Here is a 15,752-nt window from a genome sequence, read left to right as displayed (position 1 = left end):
ATGTCTGTCTCAAGATGTCATCCAGTGCCTTAGTCAAACCTGAGACAGCTGACTTTAGGAAGATGAAGACCACATACAGTTTGACAGCATTGGCTTTAGTATCACTGGCATATGCTATGAGGCTTGGGGAACCTTGATTTGTGATTGTATTGTCACCTATACTATTGATGTATGCATTCATTCACCCTGATTTCACAGAGGCTGGGAGCTGCTGCTTTCACATCAGGAAAGCTGATTTAGTACATTTCATTTAGTTTTCTGACGCCTATATTGCCTGATTCCCTCAGTATATTATTGCCAGGAAACAGCAAGGAAAACGGCAACTCATCCTTCTCACTTGCCTGAGGCAAGTGAGGTTGACACCATGACCCAAATTGTCATGAGTGTTCTGCTGAGTGAAACTGAGACACAGTTTACATGTAGAATCACCCTGCATTAGGGCCATATTTATCCCTTCCCCCAATAGGACCAGAGAAAAAGGAGCCTTGCCACATCTGTTGTGCATATTGCACAAGACCCAGGGACAATTGCAGTCTTTGCACTTGTAGGAACACAAGGACAGCTCTCTGCAGGGCCACACATTGCTCCAGAGAGGATGGGGTGGTCCAACCTTCCTCAACTAGCTAGGAAGCACCTTGCACTATCCAAAGGGATGCTTCAGCATACATGCTCCTACCTGAACCCGGGGGGGGTGGCGAGGGTGCACCAAAAAGGGAAAGTACCACATGAGAGAGAATCTCTCTGAGCTCCCCTGGCGCGGTGCTGGCTCCATACTAGGCCAGTGTGAAGCAGTATAGGCCAGTGGTTAGGGCACAGAACTGGGAGTCAGGAGATACGGGTTCTGTTTCTGGCTTTGACACTGACCTGCTGTCTGACATCTTGCAAGTCATTTCGTCTTTCTGACCCTTTGTCTTGTCTATTGAAGATTTTAAGCTCTGAGGTTGGGGGTGTATGTGTGTGCGCCATGAGTCCTATACTCAGTTGGAGCCACAAGGTGGTGCTACTGTAATACAATTAGTTAAATCATATGGACTCCCAACTCTGGCTATTTATCTTAATTTAAGCATTAGTGTATATGCTCTTGAGCAGAATTCACACGCTGTGTGGCCAGCAAAACAATGCTTGATGAAGTTGAGTATTAACTGTTCTGTCTAAAATGCACTGCTTAGAGAAACAGGTGGTGAAAGGTGACCAGGGAATGAGATGACCTAGCATAGTGCATACATACACAACAGGAGAGTTAAGGCTGCTGATCTGAACTCAGTTTCTAAGATTGTCCATAAAATCTCAACCTTAGCTCTGAATTAACACAGCTTTAGGTTGATCATAGAAGTGTAGGACGGGAAGGGACTTAAGAGGTCATTTAGTCCAGTTCCCTGCACTCAAGACTGAACTAAGTACACCTCTATCTCAATATAACACGACTTCGGATATAATGCTGTAAAGCAGCGCTCCGGGGGTGGGCTGCGCACTCCGGTGGATCAAATCAAGTTTGATGTAATGCAGTTTCACCTATTACACGATAAGATTTCTTGCCTCCTGAGGACAGTGTTATATCAGGGTAGAGGTGTACTAACTATTGACGGGTGTTTGTCTAAGCTGTTGGTAAAAGCCTCCAATGATGGAGATTCCACAATCTCCCTAGGCAATTTGTTCCAGTGCTTAACCAGCCTGACATTTAGGAAGTTTTTCCTAATGCCCAACCTAAACCTCCCTTGCTGTAATTTAAGCCCATTACTTCTTGCCCTATCCTCAGAGGTTAAGGAGAACAATTTATCATCCTCCTCCTTGTAACAACCTTTTATGTACTTGAAATTGTTATATCCCCCATAGTCTTCTCTTCTCCAGACTAAACAAACCCAATTTTTTTCAATCTTTCCTCAGAAGTCATGTTTTCTATATCTTTAATCATTTTTGTTGCTCTCCTCTGGACGTTCTTCAGTATGTCCACATCTTTCCTGAAATGTTGCACCCAGAACTGGACACAGTACTCCAGCTGAGGCCTTATCAGCACGAAGTAGAGTGGAAGAATTATTTCTCCCAGATTATGGGGTTTTTGTTTTTTGCACAAGTGTTATAGTTGACTCATATTTAGCTTGTGATCCACTGTAACCCCCAGATCCCTTTCCTAGGCAGTCATTTGTATGTGTGCAACTGATTGTTCCTTCCTAAGTGGAGTACTCTGCATTTGTCCTCATTTAATTTCATCCTCTTTACTTCAGGCCATTTCTCCAGTTTGTCCAGATCATTTTGAATTTTAATCCTATCCTCAAAGCACTTGCAACCCCTCCCAGTTTGTTATTGTCCACAAGCTTTGTAAGTGTACTCTTTATGCCATTATCTAAATCATTGATGAAATATTGAACAGAAGCCGACCACCCTACTCAAGATGTCCTTCCAGCTAGACTGTGAGCCACTCATACTACTCCCTGGGAATAGTTTTCCAAGCAGTTATGCACCCACCTTATAGTAGCTTCATCTAGGCTGTATTTCCCTAGTTTGTTTATGAAAAGATCATGTGAGACAGTATCAAAAGTCTTACTAAAATCAAGCTAGACAGCTACCACTTCCCCCTATCCATAAGGCTTGCTACCTTGTCAAAGAAAGCTATTAGGTTGGTTTGGCATAATTTGTTCTTGACAAACAATGCAGTTACTTATCTTCTAGGTGTCTGCAAATTGATTACTTGCTCCATTATCTTTCCAGATACTGAAGTTAAGATGACCGGTCTGTAATTCCCTGGGTTCAACCAAGGCAGGATGAAAGCATAGGTGTTGGTCTTTATCTTTATGCTCTTATTGCAGAAACGGGCTGGCAACAGATATTATGTATTATACTTTATTTATCAAGACAACGCAGAGCGGAGACTAGATACAACCAGAGGCTGAAGTTGTATTCTCTAAATTAAGCATTATTTGCTTTATCTGCTTTTTAACTAGTGACCATGAAGCCATAATAAACTAGGCTGAGATGGCTTTTCTGGAGCCTGCCAGCTTTGTTTCCAGTGAGCTATTATAGCAGCATTAATAACATTTTATACTTACAGTGGAGACTTTTTCATGCACTCCAGTGTGAGGTTTGTTACTTTACAGATGGGGAAACAGGTTATGCAATTTCCTGTCACAGAGCAAGTCAGGGGTTGAATGAAAATAGAATTCGTGTCTCCTGACCTTCAGTGCCCCCCCATTTAATCATGAGACAATTCTGCCTTTGTGCTACTAGAACTTAAACCCTCAGGCTTTTTTTAGATAAGATACTCATACTCAACTTCAGAAAACTCCCTTTTAATAATAGCTTGCACATGTATAGCATCTTTCATTTAAGGATCTGAAACGGTTATTTAAGCTTTGAGAGATATCAGAGGGCTCAGTGAAGGGAAAGAGGAAAAAATCCTAATTTCCAGTCCATTCAGCATATTAAAAGCAATCACCGGTATAGAGAGTCATCTCTACCGGTACCAGGTTTCCCCTGGTCCCTTACAAATGCCTGTGTAGAGTTACTTATTCCAGTGCCCTTAATGTCAAACTACTCCACTGTATTCTCCTGTTTAATACCCTTCTAAAGTGAAGCCCTACTCTGAAGTGTGTAAAAGTGGCAGCGTGGTGGGCCATGGCTATTGCATCTAACTGATTTCTTCATCAAATGTGCTCAATTTACATGTGAGAGAGGCCTTTGTACCTACCTGTCCAACCACCTCTGCCTAGACTCTGAAAGTGCATTTCTGCACCTGCATTTTCAGCAGTAGTCCTATAACAAGATGGAACAGAATCCTGCAAACTGTGCTGGTGCTGCACGACTAACAGGAAAATATCACTAATGGCAGCAGACAAGACTCTGGTTACATAGTGCATATGTACTGAATCAGACAGCACGCTTTAAGATCAAACCTTTTTTTTCCCTTTTCAGTGGAAAATTCCTTCTCCTTTGGAAAGAACAAATTCCTGCCATTCTCCCACCATGAAAGTGACGTCAATGTATTTCCTTTTATTTAATTTCCTGATTTTTCACAACAGCATGCCAGGCTTTCACATAAGCACTAGAAGAGATTTGTTTTCTCTTGCTCTAATTATGATACATAGTATGTTACATGTGCAACTAAAATCCAGAGAACGTCCTCTAATTACAATTTCCAAGTAGGTCAAGCTCCATGCATACACAAGTTTACAATATCTTGCATAACTCACAACATTCCTCTCCATATTCCAAAGACCCCTTTCTCTGCCATCAGCCCATCTCTAACACAGCAGAGGAACTCAAAGTTTGGAAGAAATACATTTTTTAAGTTCTATGCAAGTTTGGTCCAAACAATTTTGTAAAACAAACCCAAAAAGTGCCAAAATATTAACTCCGTGTCTGTCAATATGGAAACCCAGTCAGTTTATTTCTTTAACAAAGTAACTTACAATGCCACAAAGTTAGAATTTCTCTGGAAAAGCCATCATTTCTTCCTTGATTCTGTTCTCTATGTGTAATATAAAACTGCTGTCTGTATTCTGAAGATTGTAGCTAACGAAGATCTGTTTTTTAGTCTTCCTGGCTAAAATACAAAACAAAGACCAGTCATCTATTACTCCTTCCAGTATTAGTTCTGGTAGTAATCAAACATTTTATGGAGAGAAATGAGGCAAGTTTCCCATACCACAATACAAATGCACTGACCTGGAGGAACCACCTCTAAAGTAGTAGTATAACCTAAATACCTACTCAGTCTGGCTTGTTGGCTAAAACCCTTAGACAGCAGTCAGTGATGATTGCTGGGTGACAGATGTGTCAGGTTAGGGCAGGGGGCCCAGCAGGGATGACATAAAAAAAATGTAAAAAAGAGGGGGAGGGTTGGCTGTGGGCAAGGCAGGGGGTGCAGCAGGGGCTGGCTGCAGGTACAAGGGGGACAGCCCACCCTGTACAGTAAGTGCCCCCTCCTCCTCCCTCCCCCACTGGGGTAGCAACAGCAGCCCGCCACTTCCCCAGGGCTCCCGCGGTTATTTAAAGGGACAGGACGGTAGAAGCAGGGAAGCCCAGGGCCCTTTAGCTCCCAGAACCCTGGGGTAGCGGGAGGCTCCGGGGGCTATTTAAAGGGCCCGGTGTAGCAGAGGCAGCTGGAGCTCTGGCCCTTTAAATAGCCCCCAGAGCCTCCTGCTACCCCAGGGTTCTGGGAGCTATTTAAAGGGCCCCGGGCTTCCCTGATTCTACTGCCCCAGTCCTTTAAATATCTACAGGAGCCCTGGGAAAGCAGCAGGCTCTGGGGGCTATTTAAAGGGCCTGGTGCAGCAGAGGCAGCTGGAGCCCCGGCTCTGTAAATGGCCCCCAGAACCGCCCACTATCCCAGGGCTCTGGGGGCTATTTAAAGGGCCCGGAGCTTTCCTGCTTCTACCACCCCGGCCCTTTAAATAGCCAAGGGAGCCCTGGGGAAGCGGTGGGGCTCCCGTGGCTATTTAAAGGGCCGGGGTGCTAGATGCAATGGGAGCCCCGGACTTTTTAAATAGCCCTGCAGCCCTACCCTGGGCCTCCAGCAGTGGGGCTCGGGTGGCAATTTAAAGGGCCTAGGGCTCCAGCCCCTGCTGGGAGTCCCAGGCCCTTTAAATTGCCCCCTGGGGAAGCCAGGCCACTGTAGTGCAGTGCGCCGGCTCTTGCTGGTATGCCGTACCAGGGCTTAGGTGCAGGGCCCGATTCAGGGGAATCGGGTGAATCGGCCTAAAGCCGGCCCTACTTCCCACTTCCCGCCCCGACTGCCCCCCTCAAAACATTCAGCCCCCACCCCACTCCTTGTCCCCTGGCCACCCGCTCCCAGGACCCCCACCTCCTATCCAAGCCCCCTGATCCGTCCCCTGACTGCCCCAACCCCTATCCACAACTTAGCCCCCTAACAGCCCCCCTGAACTCTCACCCCCTATCCAAACGCCCTCAGAAGTTGAGTTGCTCAGAATGGTAACTGGCGATAGGCTCAGATCCGTAAGGCATTTAGGCTACTGTCACTGAAATAAATTGCAGTGTTATTGTAGCCATGTTGACTCCAAGATGAGAGAGAGACAAGTCAGGTCAGGTAATACCTTTCGGAAGGGAGGAGCCTTAGTCATGGTGTGAGACCCAGCAAAGAACTCTGGTGTTTTGAGCTACCAGTACCATGCCCCTTTTGTATATAGGGCCCAAGTCAGCAAAGCACTAAGTACCAGCTTAAATGCTTTGCTGAATCATCACCTTAGTACAAAAGTCTTTCCTGAACACACAGCCATAACTAAAAGGGAAACAGCAAGAAAAATGCTTGAAATGGCAATGGGAGAAAGAAATGTACACAGCAGATTTCCGAAGATGGCAGACAGGTATCTTCCTTTCATAAATTCTTTCACTTAGATCGTACAGGAACAAATAACTTCTATGTATCAACTCAGATATTCCAAGGATGATCTTCTGTATCTAAAATAAAGATACTGTCAGGAATTCCTAAAAATCTCAATCCACCTCAGCCAGCTGGAAAAATCAAGGACAAAGACTGTACTTTTAGAATTTCTCTTTTAAAAATAAATTTTGAGGCAGTTTCATTATAGCAATCAATTCAATTGACTTATCTTCCATTCTAATAGAATGATCAACTTCCTCTTGGCTCAGTGAGAAGAGGGAGCCCCACGAACTGCTTCTGAAATTGATTCATTTTCCTTTTAACAATTCACACAATAATGTTTAATGGGATGTGGCTCGTTGCGTTAATATGCTACAACTTGAAAAACAAGCATCTCTGCCTTGGTATTGGCCCCTGTGGTACAAAGGCTCATTTTATCATCAATGCTCAAAAATTCTCTCATTTAATAACTGCAGTACTAATTCTAAACTGAAAGCTAATTAATTGCCACACCACTTTAACCAACAGACTGAGTTCTGAATTACTTCTGCACCATGTCTGGCCTTAGTCATCTGGAGGAGACATGGACTTTCCAACGTTTGTGAACGCTACTGGTCCCTTGACGCTTTTTACAAGAGTAGGGACGTTAACCCCCGTGACCTGGTCAAAACTCCAGTAGGGCAGTTAGATCCTTCCCCAAAATACCCTGCAGAGTCCGCTGGATATATGCCCTGCTCATTATTTTCCCTTGAAATGAGAAGAGAAGGGGGAAGTTGTACCCAAAATATTACAATGATTTCTAATGTTACTTTGCCTCCTCATCGCCTCAGAGAGGTTAGATCTGCAACTTCAAAGAACTGGAAGGTTTTGTGCAACTCAAGCTAGTGAAACATAAGCCCAGATCCTCAAAGGTATGTAGGTATCTAACTCCCCTTGAAATGAATGAGTTCAGTGCCTAAATACCTTTGAGGATCTGAGCAGTAGTTCTAAACCTGGCTGATCCATAACCACACAGAGCAGATCTCATTCCACACATCCCACCTGCTCTCCTTCAGCCTAGACAGCATGACTAGCTCTTGAGCTGTACTGAGCACAGCAAGTCCTTCTACACAGCGGAAATACTACTTAACCAGCAATGAGATCCTGATTCACAATCTCAACATTGCAATAGTCTTGAAGAAAAGCTCCTGTAGGATTGGGAGAGGGCACAAACATGAAGGAGAGTTGCTGCTCCCTGGCTCATGGATGTACCACTGCTGTTGTGACTACTTGTGCTCTCGTGTATAGCAGAGGTAGAGGGGAGCATTCAGTTAAGGGTTTCACTCTCTGGACTACAGCACAGCTCTGAGCTATTAGACAGATGCCCCATTCCACCCCCAAGGTGGCTTCATTTCACTGGTGGGTGAGGAGATTCCTGCGCACGTATGTCCATTTCCTTAAATCTCCAATCTGGGCCAATAATTTCTAGAGTGCTTTGGGATCCTTCTGGCTGAAGAGAGCTGTAGGATGTAAAGGTAGCTTTTATTTATGCATGCACAATTCTGCACATATTTGTGTAAGCATCGGTGTTTGCATCTGCAGAGTGCTGGCACATGCACATTAAGGTGTCTAATGCCTGTATATGCACAGGCATTAGAATTTGTACTGAAGCAATGAAAGACTATTTCAAAGTGCATATGCAAGTGTTGTGGGGGAGGGAGTGGATAGGGAGAGGCCTACCTTGAAAGTTTATTCCTGTCCTATATTAATCACTCAGCAAAGCATGGGGATTATTGAAATGCAAAGCCCTCATTATATTTGTTATCACTAGTGTCCCTTAGCAGCAGTGCCAGGAGATTCCTAGGATAACACTCCTATTACCAGCAATGAAACCAAGTGCTTTCTGCCTTTCAAACTCTGTAGTAAAGTAGAACCTCACTTACAAACTGACTGCTCAACCACACACCTCATTTGGAACAGGAAGTACGCAAGCAGGGAACAACAGAGATGGGGGAAAAAATGAACACAGTACTTTGTTAAACTATTAAAATAGTTACGGGAAAGTTTAAAAAAAGATTTGCAAGGTAAGGAAACTGTTTCTGGGCTTGTTTCATTTAAATTAAGAGGTTAAAAGCACCATTTTTTCTTCTGCATAGTAAAGTTTCAAAAGCTGTATTAAGAAAATGTTCAGTTGTAAACTTTTGAAAAAACAACCGTAATGTTTTGTTCAGAGTTACGAAGATTTCAGGATTACGAACAATCTCCATTCCCGAGGTGTTTGTAACCTAGGTTCTACTGCAGATATATAGATGTAGAGAACAATAGCACTGACTCAGTAAGGTATTTAAGCACATGTCTAAGTTTAGGCAGGTGAGTGGTAGAAATGTGAAAAGTTAGGCAAGAAGAATCTAAAGCCATTAGAATAAAAGCTTTTCCTCAAGAATGATTCACACTAATACTTTGCTTTAACACAGTACAAGCTTCAAGCTTTAAGCTCATGTCTACATGAGACAGACATATGCCTCTTACTGAGAAGTCAGGCAACATAACTTGTGGTGACAACAAAGGTGCTTCGTTGCCAAAGATGTGAGGTGAGAGCAAAAACAACCAAAGAATTTAAAGAGGATTCCCAAAAGTACAAGTGTGTTATAAAATCTATGAACCATTCAATAACGTACCTAGGCGCTGGGCTAGAGAATTTGAGGTGGCGTCAGAGGCATCTCCCAGAAGTGATGTAGACACTGGAATGGAGTCCTGAAAAGAAAGCAAAGAATCAGTTGTTTATTCTGTACTAAAATTAGCTATTTTTCCATATAAGAAGTCACAATAATAATCACTTTTTCTGTTTTAGTTTAATAAAAAGAAAAGGAATCCCCAAGTGGTTTGAGCATTGGCCTGCTGAACCCAGGGTTGTGAGTTCAATCCTTGAGGGGGGCCATTTAGGGATCTGGGGCAAAAGTCTGTCTGGGGATTGGCCCTGCTTTGAGCAGGGGGTTGGACTAGATGACCTTCTGAGGTCCCTTCCAGCCCTGATATTCTATGATTCTATGAAAAGAGTTACCTTTCCTACAATCATTTGAGTACCTGTGTGCTACTATGTCAAGGTGAACTCCAACATATAAAAAAACCCAAACAACCCAGTCACAGGTTCCTATACATTATATAAAGATGGTGGAGGGGAGTTTCAAAAGCACCAGGAGCACTTACAATGAATCTCTAATTATTCTGACTTGTATTCCCAAACACCTGAGGTACTTTTGAAAATCTCCCTGGTGTCTACAATTTTTTATGCAGCGTATCCATTAAAATAGTCTTTAATTACACTCACACTAATACTATTTCACAAATAATACCATATATAGTTTTTTCTACATAGTGTTTAAAGAAAAATTCCCTAACCTGGAAATACTTGAGTAGACACCACCTAAATCTCCTGTCCCATACCAGAATCCAATTCTGCAACCCTTGTTCATGCTGAGAAGTAAACAAGTAGTTTCACTGAGATTACTCACACAATTGAATATTACTTATTGAGGAGCGCAAAACTGGGCCCTCACTGAGGCATGGGCTCCTATGAAGCCTGTGTTGCTGAACAAACGCTGCCTTATAGAAAACTTTATGTGCTGGACGCATTTTGAAGTGTGCGTACCACTGTGCATGGTCTGGCTATGTCTACACTGCAAGCAGACATCCAGAGCTGGCCTGTGCTTGGGCTGTGAGGCTGTTTAATTGCAGTATAAACATACCCTATGAGGCAATTTCCTACACAGTCCTGCCCATTCAAAGGGTGCTACACTGGCAGTAAGTGATGAAGTGCTCCTAACACAATGGAGTCTTGGTGCATACCTGGAGTTTCTAGAGGCTACCGCAATCCAAATGACAACGCACAGCCAAAGACTTTAAGGCCAGATGGCCTGAGCATGTGGGCAAGACCCACCTGGGAAAGAATTCACTGTAGTAACTCAGAACCCTCCTCATCTAGTATCCCATCTCTGGCTGTAGGAGATAGTTTTGAATTAATCAATTAACTCAATCCCCATTTGGTTCCTTACTATGCAGTAAATAAGATGTACTCTTCCACAGACCTGTCTCATTCAATGCACAGATCTTGAATACATTAAAAAAAAAATTACTACACAGTCAAAACTGTCATGCAGGCACAGCCTGCTATGTCCCCCTTTGGAATACTGGCAAATTGTTGTCACATATATTGTAATTGTCAAAATCTACTACAGATGAGCAAAGTGCAATTTTCAAAGGCTTACGCTGAGCCAAATCATCCAGCCAATTTGTATCAAAATACCTGCAGCATAGTTCAACTGACTAGAGCACTAAAATGGGAGTCAGGAGACCTGGATTCTAATCCTGCCTCTGCCCACTATCCTGATGCAAGATGTTGGGCTGTTGTATCTCTTTGATTCTGTGCCTCAGTTTTCCCTATCCATAAAATGGGGATAATACTTTCTCCTGTAATGCAGTGTGAGATCTACGGAGGAAAAATGGTCTCATACAACACCCACTGAATTTAATGGGAGACTTTCCATTGACTTCTGTAGTGTGACCAGATCCTCTAAGGGTTAAGTATCATGATAACACTTGAAGACACTTTTCTGTCAAATTTTACCCATTTCTCTGCCAAATTATATACTTATACCCTCCATCTATTTGACAAATGCTGCAATGAAAGGAAATATTCCCCCTCCCTCCTACATGAACTCTTCTAGTTCTCAAAAGCTGCTCATCTGTTCATCCTAAAATGTCAACTCCTGAGAGGGAAATTCAGCAAAGGTATAAATGACAGAAAAGGGGTTCAAATGGAAAGGCCTGGGTAGTGTGGAGACCAGAAAAATAAATAGTGGGTAACATTTTCAAAAGCATTTAATCACGTAGGCGCCTACATCCCATTATTAAAAGTAAGTCTAATGGAAAGTAATGGAATTTAAGCTCCTCAATAAGTGCTTCTGAAAATTTTACCCAGGCCTGGTCTATACCTAAAATTTAGGGCTGGGTTATCTACAGTTAGGTTGGCTTGGCTTAATTACAATGCACAGGGCATGCAGGCCTAGGTACAGCCTCTCAGAAAGGTAGATTTCATCAGCCACATAAGAACCCCTTCTATTGCTGTAGTAAGTGCCTATGCTATAGCTATTTTAGGTGAGAAATGTTTAAACACTGGGAGGAGCAGCTCCTGCTACAGCCCTGGTTGTGTCTACATTGTGACACCAAGTTAGGTCACCTAACCCACAGTGTAGACACAATTAATCTATCAGCCTTGGATGAATTCTTCTGCAGGCCCAGTTGCTGCCTCTGGAGGGGTGAATTTACTACAGGGATGGGCAGACCCCTTCCCTCGCTGTAGCAAGCACTGCTGTGCCCCTGGGGCCTAGCCAGCCCCCACTGCGCAACTTCGCACCTCCAACCGGGTCGGCATCTTCAGAACTGCATTACCCCGCCCCATCCTAGGCCATCTCCCAGACTGACCAGGCCCCGTTCACACGATGCCAAAGCGGATCTTCAGTTTACAGGAGGGTATAAAACGTGGCAGCCGCTAAAACCCCCTTCGGGAACATCCTCCTAGAGGGATCGGGCCCACGGGGAAGGGGAAGGGGCTCTGCGGCCCGGCGGGGAGGGATGAGGGCGGGGGCAGGAAGGGTGGGTGAGTGGGGAGCACTGGGGTGGGGGGGGGCTGAGGGCGGGGGCGGCGCAGCCGGGGGCAGGGAGGCATGTGAGTGGGGAGCACTGCGGGGGGGGCTCTGCCGCCAGGTCGGTGTAGCGAGCCGAGGGGGCCCGGTACTCACGTGGGGGCTGCACATGGCCACGGCCAGGCTGCGGAGCGCGGGCTCCGCCCCCACCCAGAGGAAGAGCGAGTCTCGCAGCCGCATGGCGTGGAAGTGCACGAGCTGCTCGCCCGCCTGCCCGCAGAAATCGTGCAGGGAGATCCCGGCCGGCGCGTGGCGCGAGGACCCCGCCGCCTCCGCTAGCTGCTGCGGCTCCATCCCCGTCCCGCCCGGCCTCGCACGCCGCGGCCAGGCCAGAGCAAACGATCCCCGAGCGCAGGCCCGGCCCGCGTCTCGCCTGCCTCGCCCAGCGGCGGTGGCAGGGGGCCAAACCCGTCCGTCCCTCGCTCCAGGAGGGGTAGCTGGGCTCCTGCCCCGCCCTTCCAGGTTGTTCCCAGTTGCCCCCTCCCCCCGCCGCACCCTAGGGCCAGGCCTTATTCCTGCTCTCAGCCTTCATCCCAGCTCCTGTCCCTGCAGCCCCCCGGTGGAGCTGGGGGTGCTCAGGTCCGCTAAAACCTGGCTGCCCGTACCTGCCCTGGGGGCCTTCTGCTGCAACCCCCACTTCTCCTTTAGGGCGTGGGCTTTGGGCCGAGCTGCAGATGGGGGTCCCCTATTGTACCTGACCTGTAAGAGGGAGGGGGTGGCCATTTAAAGGCAGTGGTCGCCAGTCCAAGCCTTCTTACTACCACAGCCACCACATTCAGGCAGGATCTAGCTACGGCTTAGGGCCATGCCCCATACCCCGCTCCTGGAGGCACAAGCTCAGCTTTCTTTTCATGGTTGTGAAGTGACCAAACTTGAAAACGTGACCCATGCAGCTGTTGCCTGCCTGAGTCAGCAGAAAACCTGATGCAATAGCTCAAAAATATGAACTGCCCCATGCATCTAACTGGTATAGGGCGGGGGGGGGGGGTGTTTAACTCCAAGACCCACTCTCTGGAGAACCTCGTCAATTCTATCCATCATTGGATTTTGTGTGTGGTGAGAAGCATGCGGTGGCCCAACTCACATACCCCCTCCCCCGGAAGACAGACGCCTGCTGCTCCGGAGTGGGGGTAGGCTCCTATTGCCACTCCTGAGATGAGAGGTTGGGAGGAAAAAAGACCTCACAGCCACTCCAAGCGGGGGCCGGGTCAGTGAAGGCCCCATCTCATAGTGTGCCTGGTGACCTGTATTGCCTAAATTGAGTCATCCCTTCAGGATGCTCCTGTAGATAACAGCAAATATACAGCATTCTTTCTCTGTAGATCTCAAAGCACTTTACAAAGAATAGTAAGCATTATTATATCCACTTTACAAATGGGTAAAGTGAGGCCTAGAGAGTTTACAGGCTTGCTTTATAGAGTTGCTACACTATCACAACTGTATTCTAAGTCAATTGTAGGTGCTCTGCACCTTTGAGAATCAGTTTGTTTTTTTTTATTCAGGAGCCTTCATATGGATTTAAGAGCCTAACAAGATATCCAAGTTTGAAAATGTTATCTCTTGTCTTCTATAGAAAGATTGTTCTGTCCACTACTCTAGGTTTGGAACACACAAAGTTACTATGTACACAGGAAATATTGAAAGACAAAGATGTGTTTTGTTTTTATCCAACTGGGAGGTGTGAAAGCGTGATTGTGGAAATAATCGAGTAGTCATCACTACCTACTCGCTTCAGTACAGAAGAAGTAGGATTTGATAGGCTGGGAGAAAGCCGACAGGTGCGGAGGAGCATGTGGTTTGGACAGAGACATCCCTTACGGGAGGATCTACAAATGGAGATTCTCTATGTCCCAGTAAAGAGGAGAGTATGGAAGATGATAAAATACAGGTAGGATCTGATATGAAACAGTCAAATGAAAAGAAGTCTCATTCAATTACATCATGTAAAGGGAGACAGCTAAAAAGTGACAACTTTTTAAAGTGCTTATATATCAATACTAGAAGTCTAAAACAATAAGATGGGTGAACTAGAGTGTCTCATATTAAACGAGGATAATGATATAATAGGCATCACAGAAACTTGGTGGAATAAGAATAATCAATGGGACACAATAATACCAGGGTACAAAATAGGAAGGACAGAACATGCCGTGCTGGTGGAGGAGTGGCACTATATGTGAAAGAAAGCATAGAATCAAATGAAGTAAAAATCTTAAACAAACCAAACTGTACCAGAAAATCTCTGTGGATAGTAATTCCATGCTTGAATAATAAGAATATAGAGTAGGTGTATATTACTGACCACCTGACCAGGATGGTGATAGTGACTGTGAAATGCTCAGGGAGATTAGAGAGGCTATTAAAATAAAAAACTCAATAATAGTGGGGGATTTCAGCGATCCCCATGTTGACTGGGTACATATCACCTTAGGACAGGATGCAGAGATAAAGTTTCTTGACACCTTAAATGACTGCTTCTTGGAGCAGCTAGTCCTGGAACACAGAAGAGGAGAGGCAATTCTTGATTTAGTCCTAAGTGGAGCACAGGATCTGGTCCAAGAGGTGAATATAGCTGGACAGCTTGGTAATAGTGACCATAATGTAATTAAATTTAACATCCCTTTGGCGGGGAAAACACCACAGAGGCCCAACTTGTAGCACAAAAATGAGGTGGTTAGTTAAACAAATTAAAAGGTACAGCGCCAAAAGTGAAATCCCTGCAAGCTGCATGGAAACTTTTTAAAGACACCATAATAGAGGCTCAACTTCAATATATACCCCAAATTAAAAAAACATAGTAAGAGAACCAAAAAAGAGCCACCGTAGCTAAACAACAAAGTAAGAGAAGCAGTGAGAGGCAAAAAGGCATCCTTTAAAAAATGGAAGTTAAATCCTAGTGAGGAAAATAAAAAGGAGCATAAACTCTTTCAAATGAAGTGTAAAAATATAATTAGGAAGGCCAAAAAAGAATTTGAAGAACAGCTAGCCAAAGATTCAAAAAGTAATAGCAAAAACATTTTTAAGTACATCAGAAGCAAGAAGTCTGCTATAACAACCAGTGTGGCCACTGGATGATTGAGATGCTAAAGGAGCACTCAAGGATGATAAGACCATTGTGTAGAAACTAAATGAATTCTGTGCATCGGTCTTCATGGTTGAGAGGATGTGAGGGAGATTCCCAAAGCTGAGCCATTCTTTTTAGGTGACAGATCTAAGGAACTGTCCCAGATTGAGGTTTTGAAACAAATTGATAAACGAATCAGTAATAAGTCACCAGGACCAGATGGTATTCACACAAGAGTTCTGAAGAAACTCAAATGTGAAATTGCAGGACTACTAACCGTAGTCTGTAACCTATAATTTAAATCAACTTCTGTACCAAATGATTGGAGGATGTCTAATGTGATGACAATTTTTAAAAAGGGCTCCAGTGGTGACCCCGGCAGTTACAGGCCGGTAAGTCTGACTTCAGTCCTGGACAAACTGGTTGAAACGATAGTAAAGAACAGAATTGTCAGACACATAGATGAACATAATTTGTTGGGGAAGAGTCAACGTGCTTTTTGTAAAGGGAAATCATGCCTCACCAATCTAGTAGAATTCTTTGAGGGGGGTCGACAAGCATGTGGACAAAGGAGATACAGTGTATAGTGTATTTAGATTTTCAGAAAGCCTTTGACAAGGTCCCTCACCAAAGGCTCTTAAGCAAAATAAGCAGTCATGGGATAAGAGGGAAG

At 44.7% G+C, this 15,752-nt stretch overlaps 1 protein-coding gene across 1 annotated transcript; it reads right to left on the bottom strand.

The window, feature by feature from the left end:
* Nucleotides 1-3,964: 3,964 nt before the first annotated feature.
* PSMG4 (proteasome assembly chaperone 4) lies at nt 3,965-12,342 on the bottom strand. The gene is made up of 3 exons (XM_030552317.1): nt 12,112-12,342; nt 8,992-9,067; nt 3,965-4,537 (listed from the first exon to the last, which is right to left on the bottom strand). Exons 1-3 carry the CDS (start codon nt 12,307-12,309, stop codon nt 4,416-4,418), a joined length of 396 nt encoding a protein of 131 aa, XP_030408177.1. The 5' UTR covers nt 12,310-12,342; the 3' UTR covers nt 3,965-4,415.
* Between the last annotated feature and the right edge of the window lie 3,410 nt (nt 12,343-15,752).

This window comes from Gopherus evgoodei, chromosome 2, assembly GCF_007399415.2.
Source record: "Gopherus evgoodei ecotype Sinaloan lineage chromosome 2, rGopEvg1_v1.p, whole genome shotgun sequence".
Classification (NCBI taxonomy): Eukaryota; Metazoa; Chordata; order Testudines; family Testudinidae; genus Gopherus; species Gopherus evgoodei.
This window is presented reverse-complemented; position numbering and strand designations above follow the sequence as displayed.

Bases quoted from the DNA above. Each gene is read 5' to 3' on its own strand.
- PSMG4 (XM_030552317.1), bottom strand. From the start codon at position 12,309: ATGGAGCCGCAGCAGCTAGCGGAGGCGGCGGGGTCCTCGCGCCACGCG. The intron at 9,068-12,111 runs GTGAGTACCGGG...CTTTCTTTTCAG, and splicing joins TGGCCATGTGCAGCCCCCAC to GACTCCATTCCAGTGTCTAC. The intron at 4,538-8,991 runs GTACGTTATTGA...TTTGTATTTTAG, and splicing joins TTCTCTAGCCCAGCGCCTAG to CCAGGAAGACTAAAAAACAG.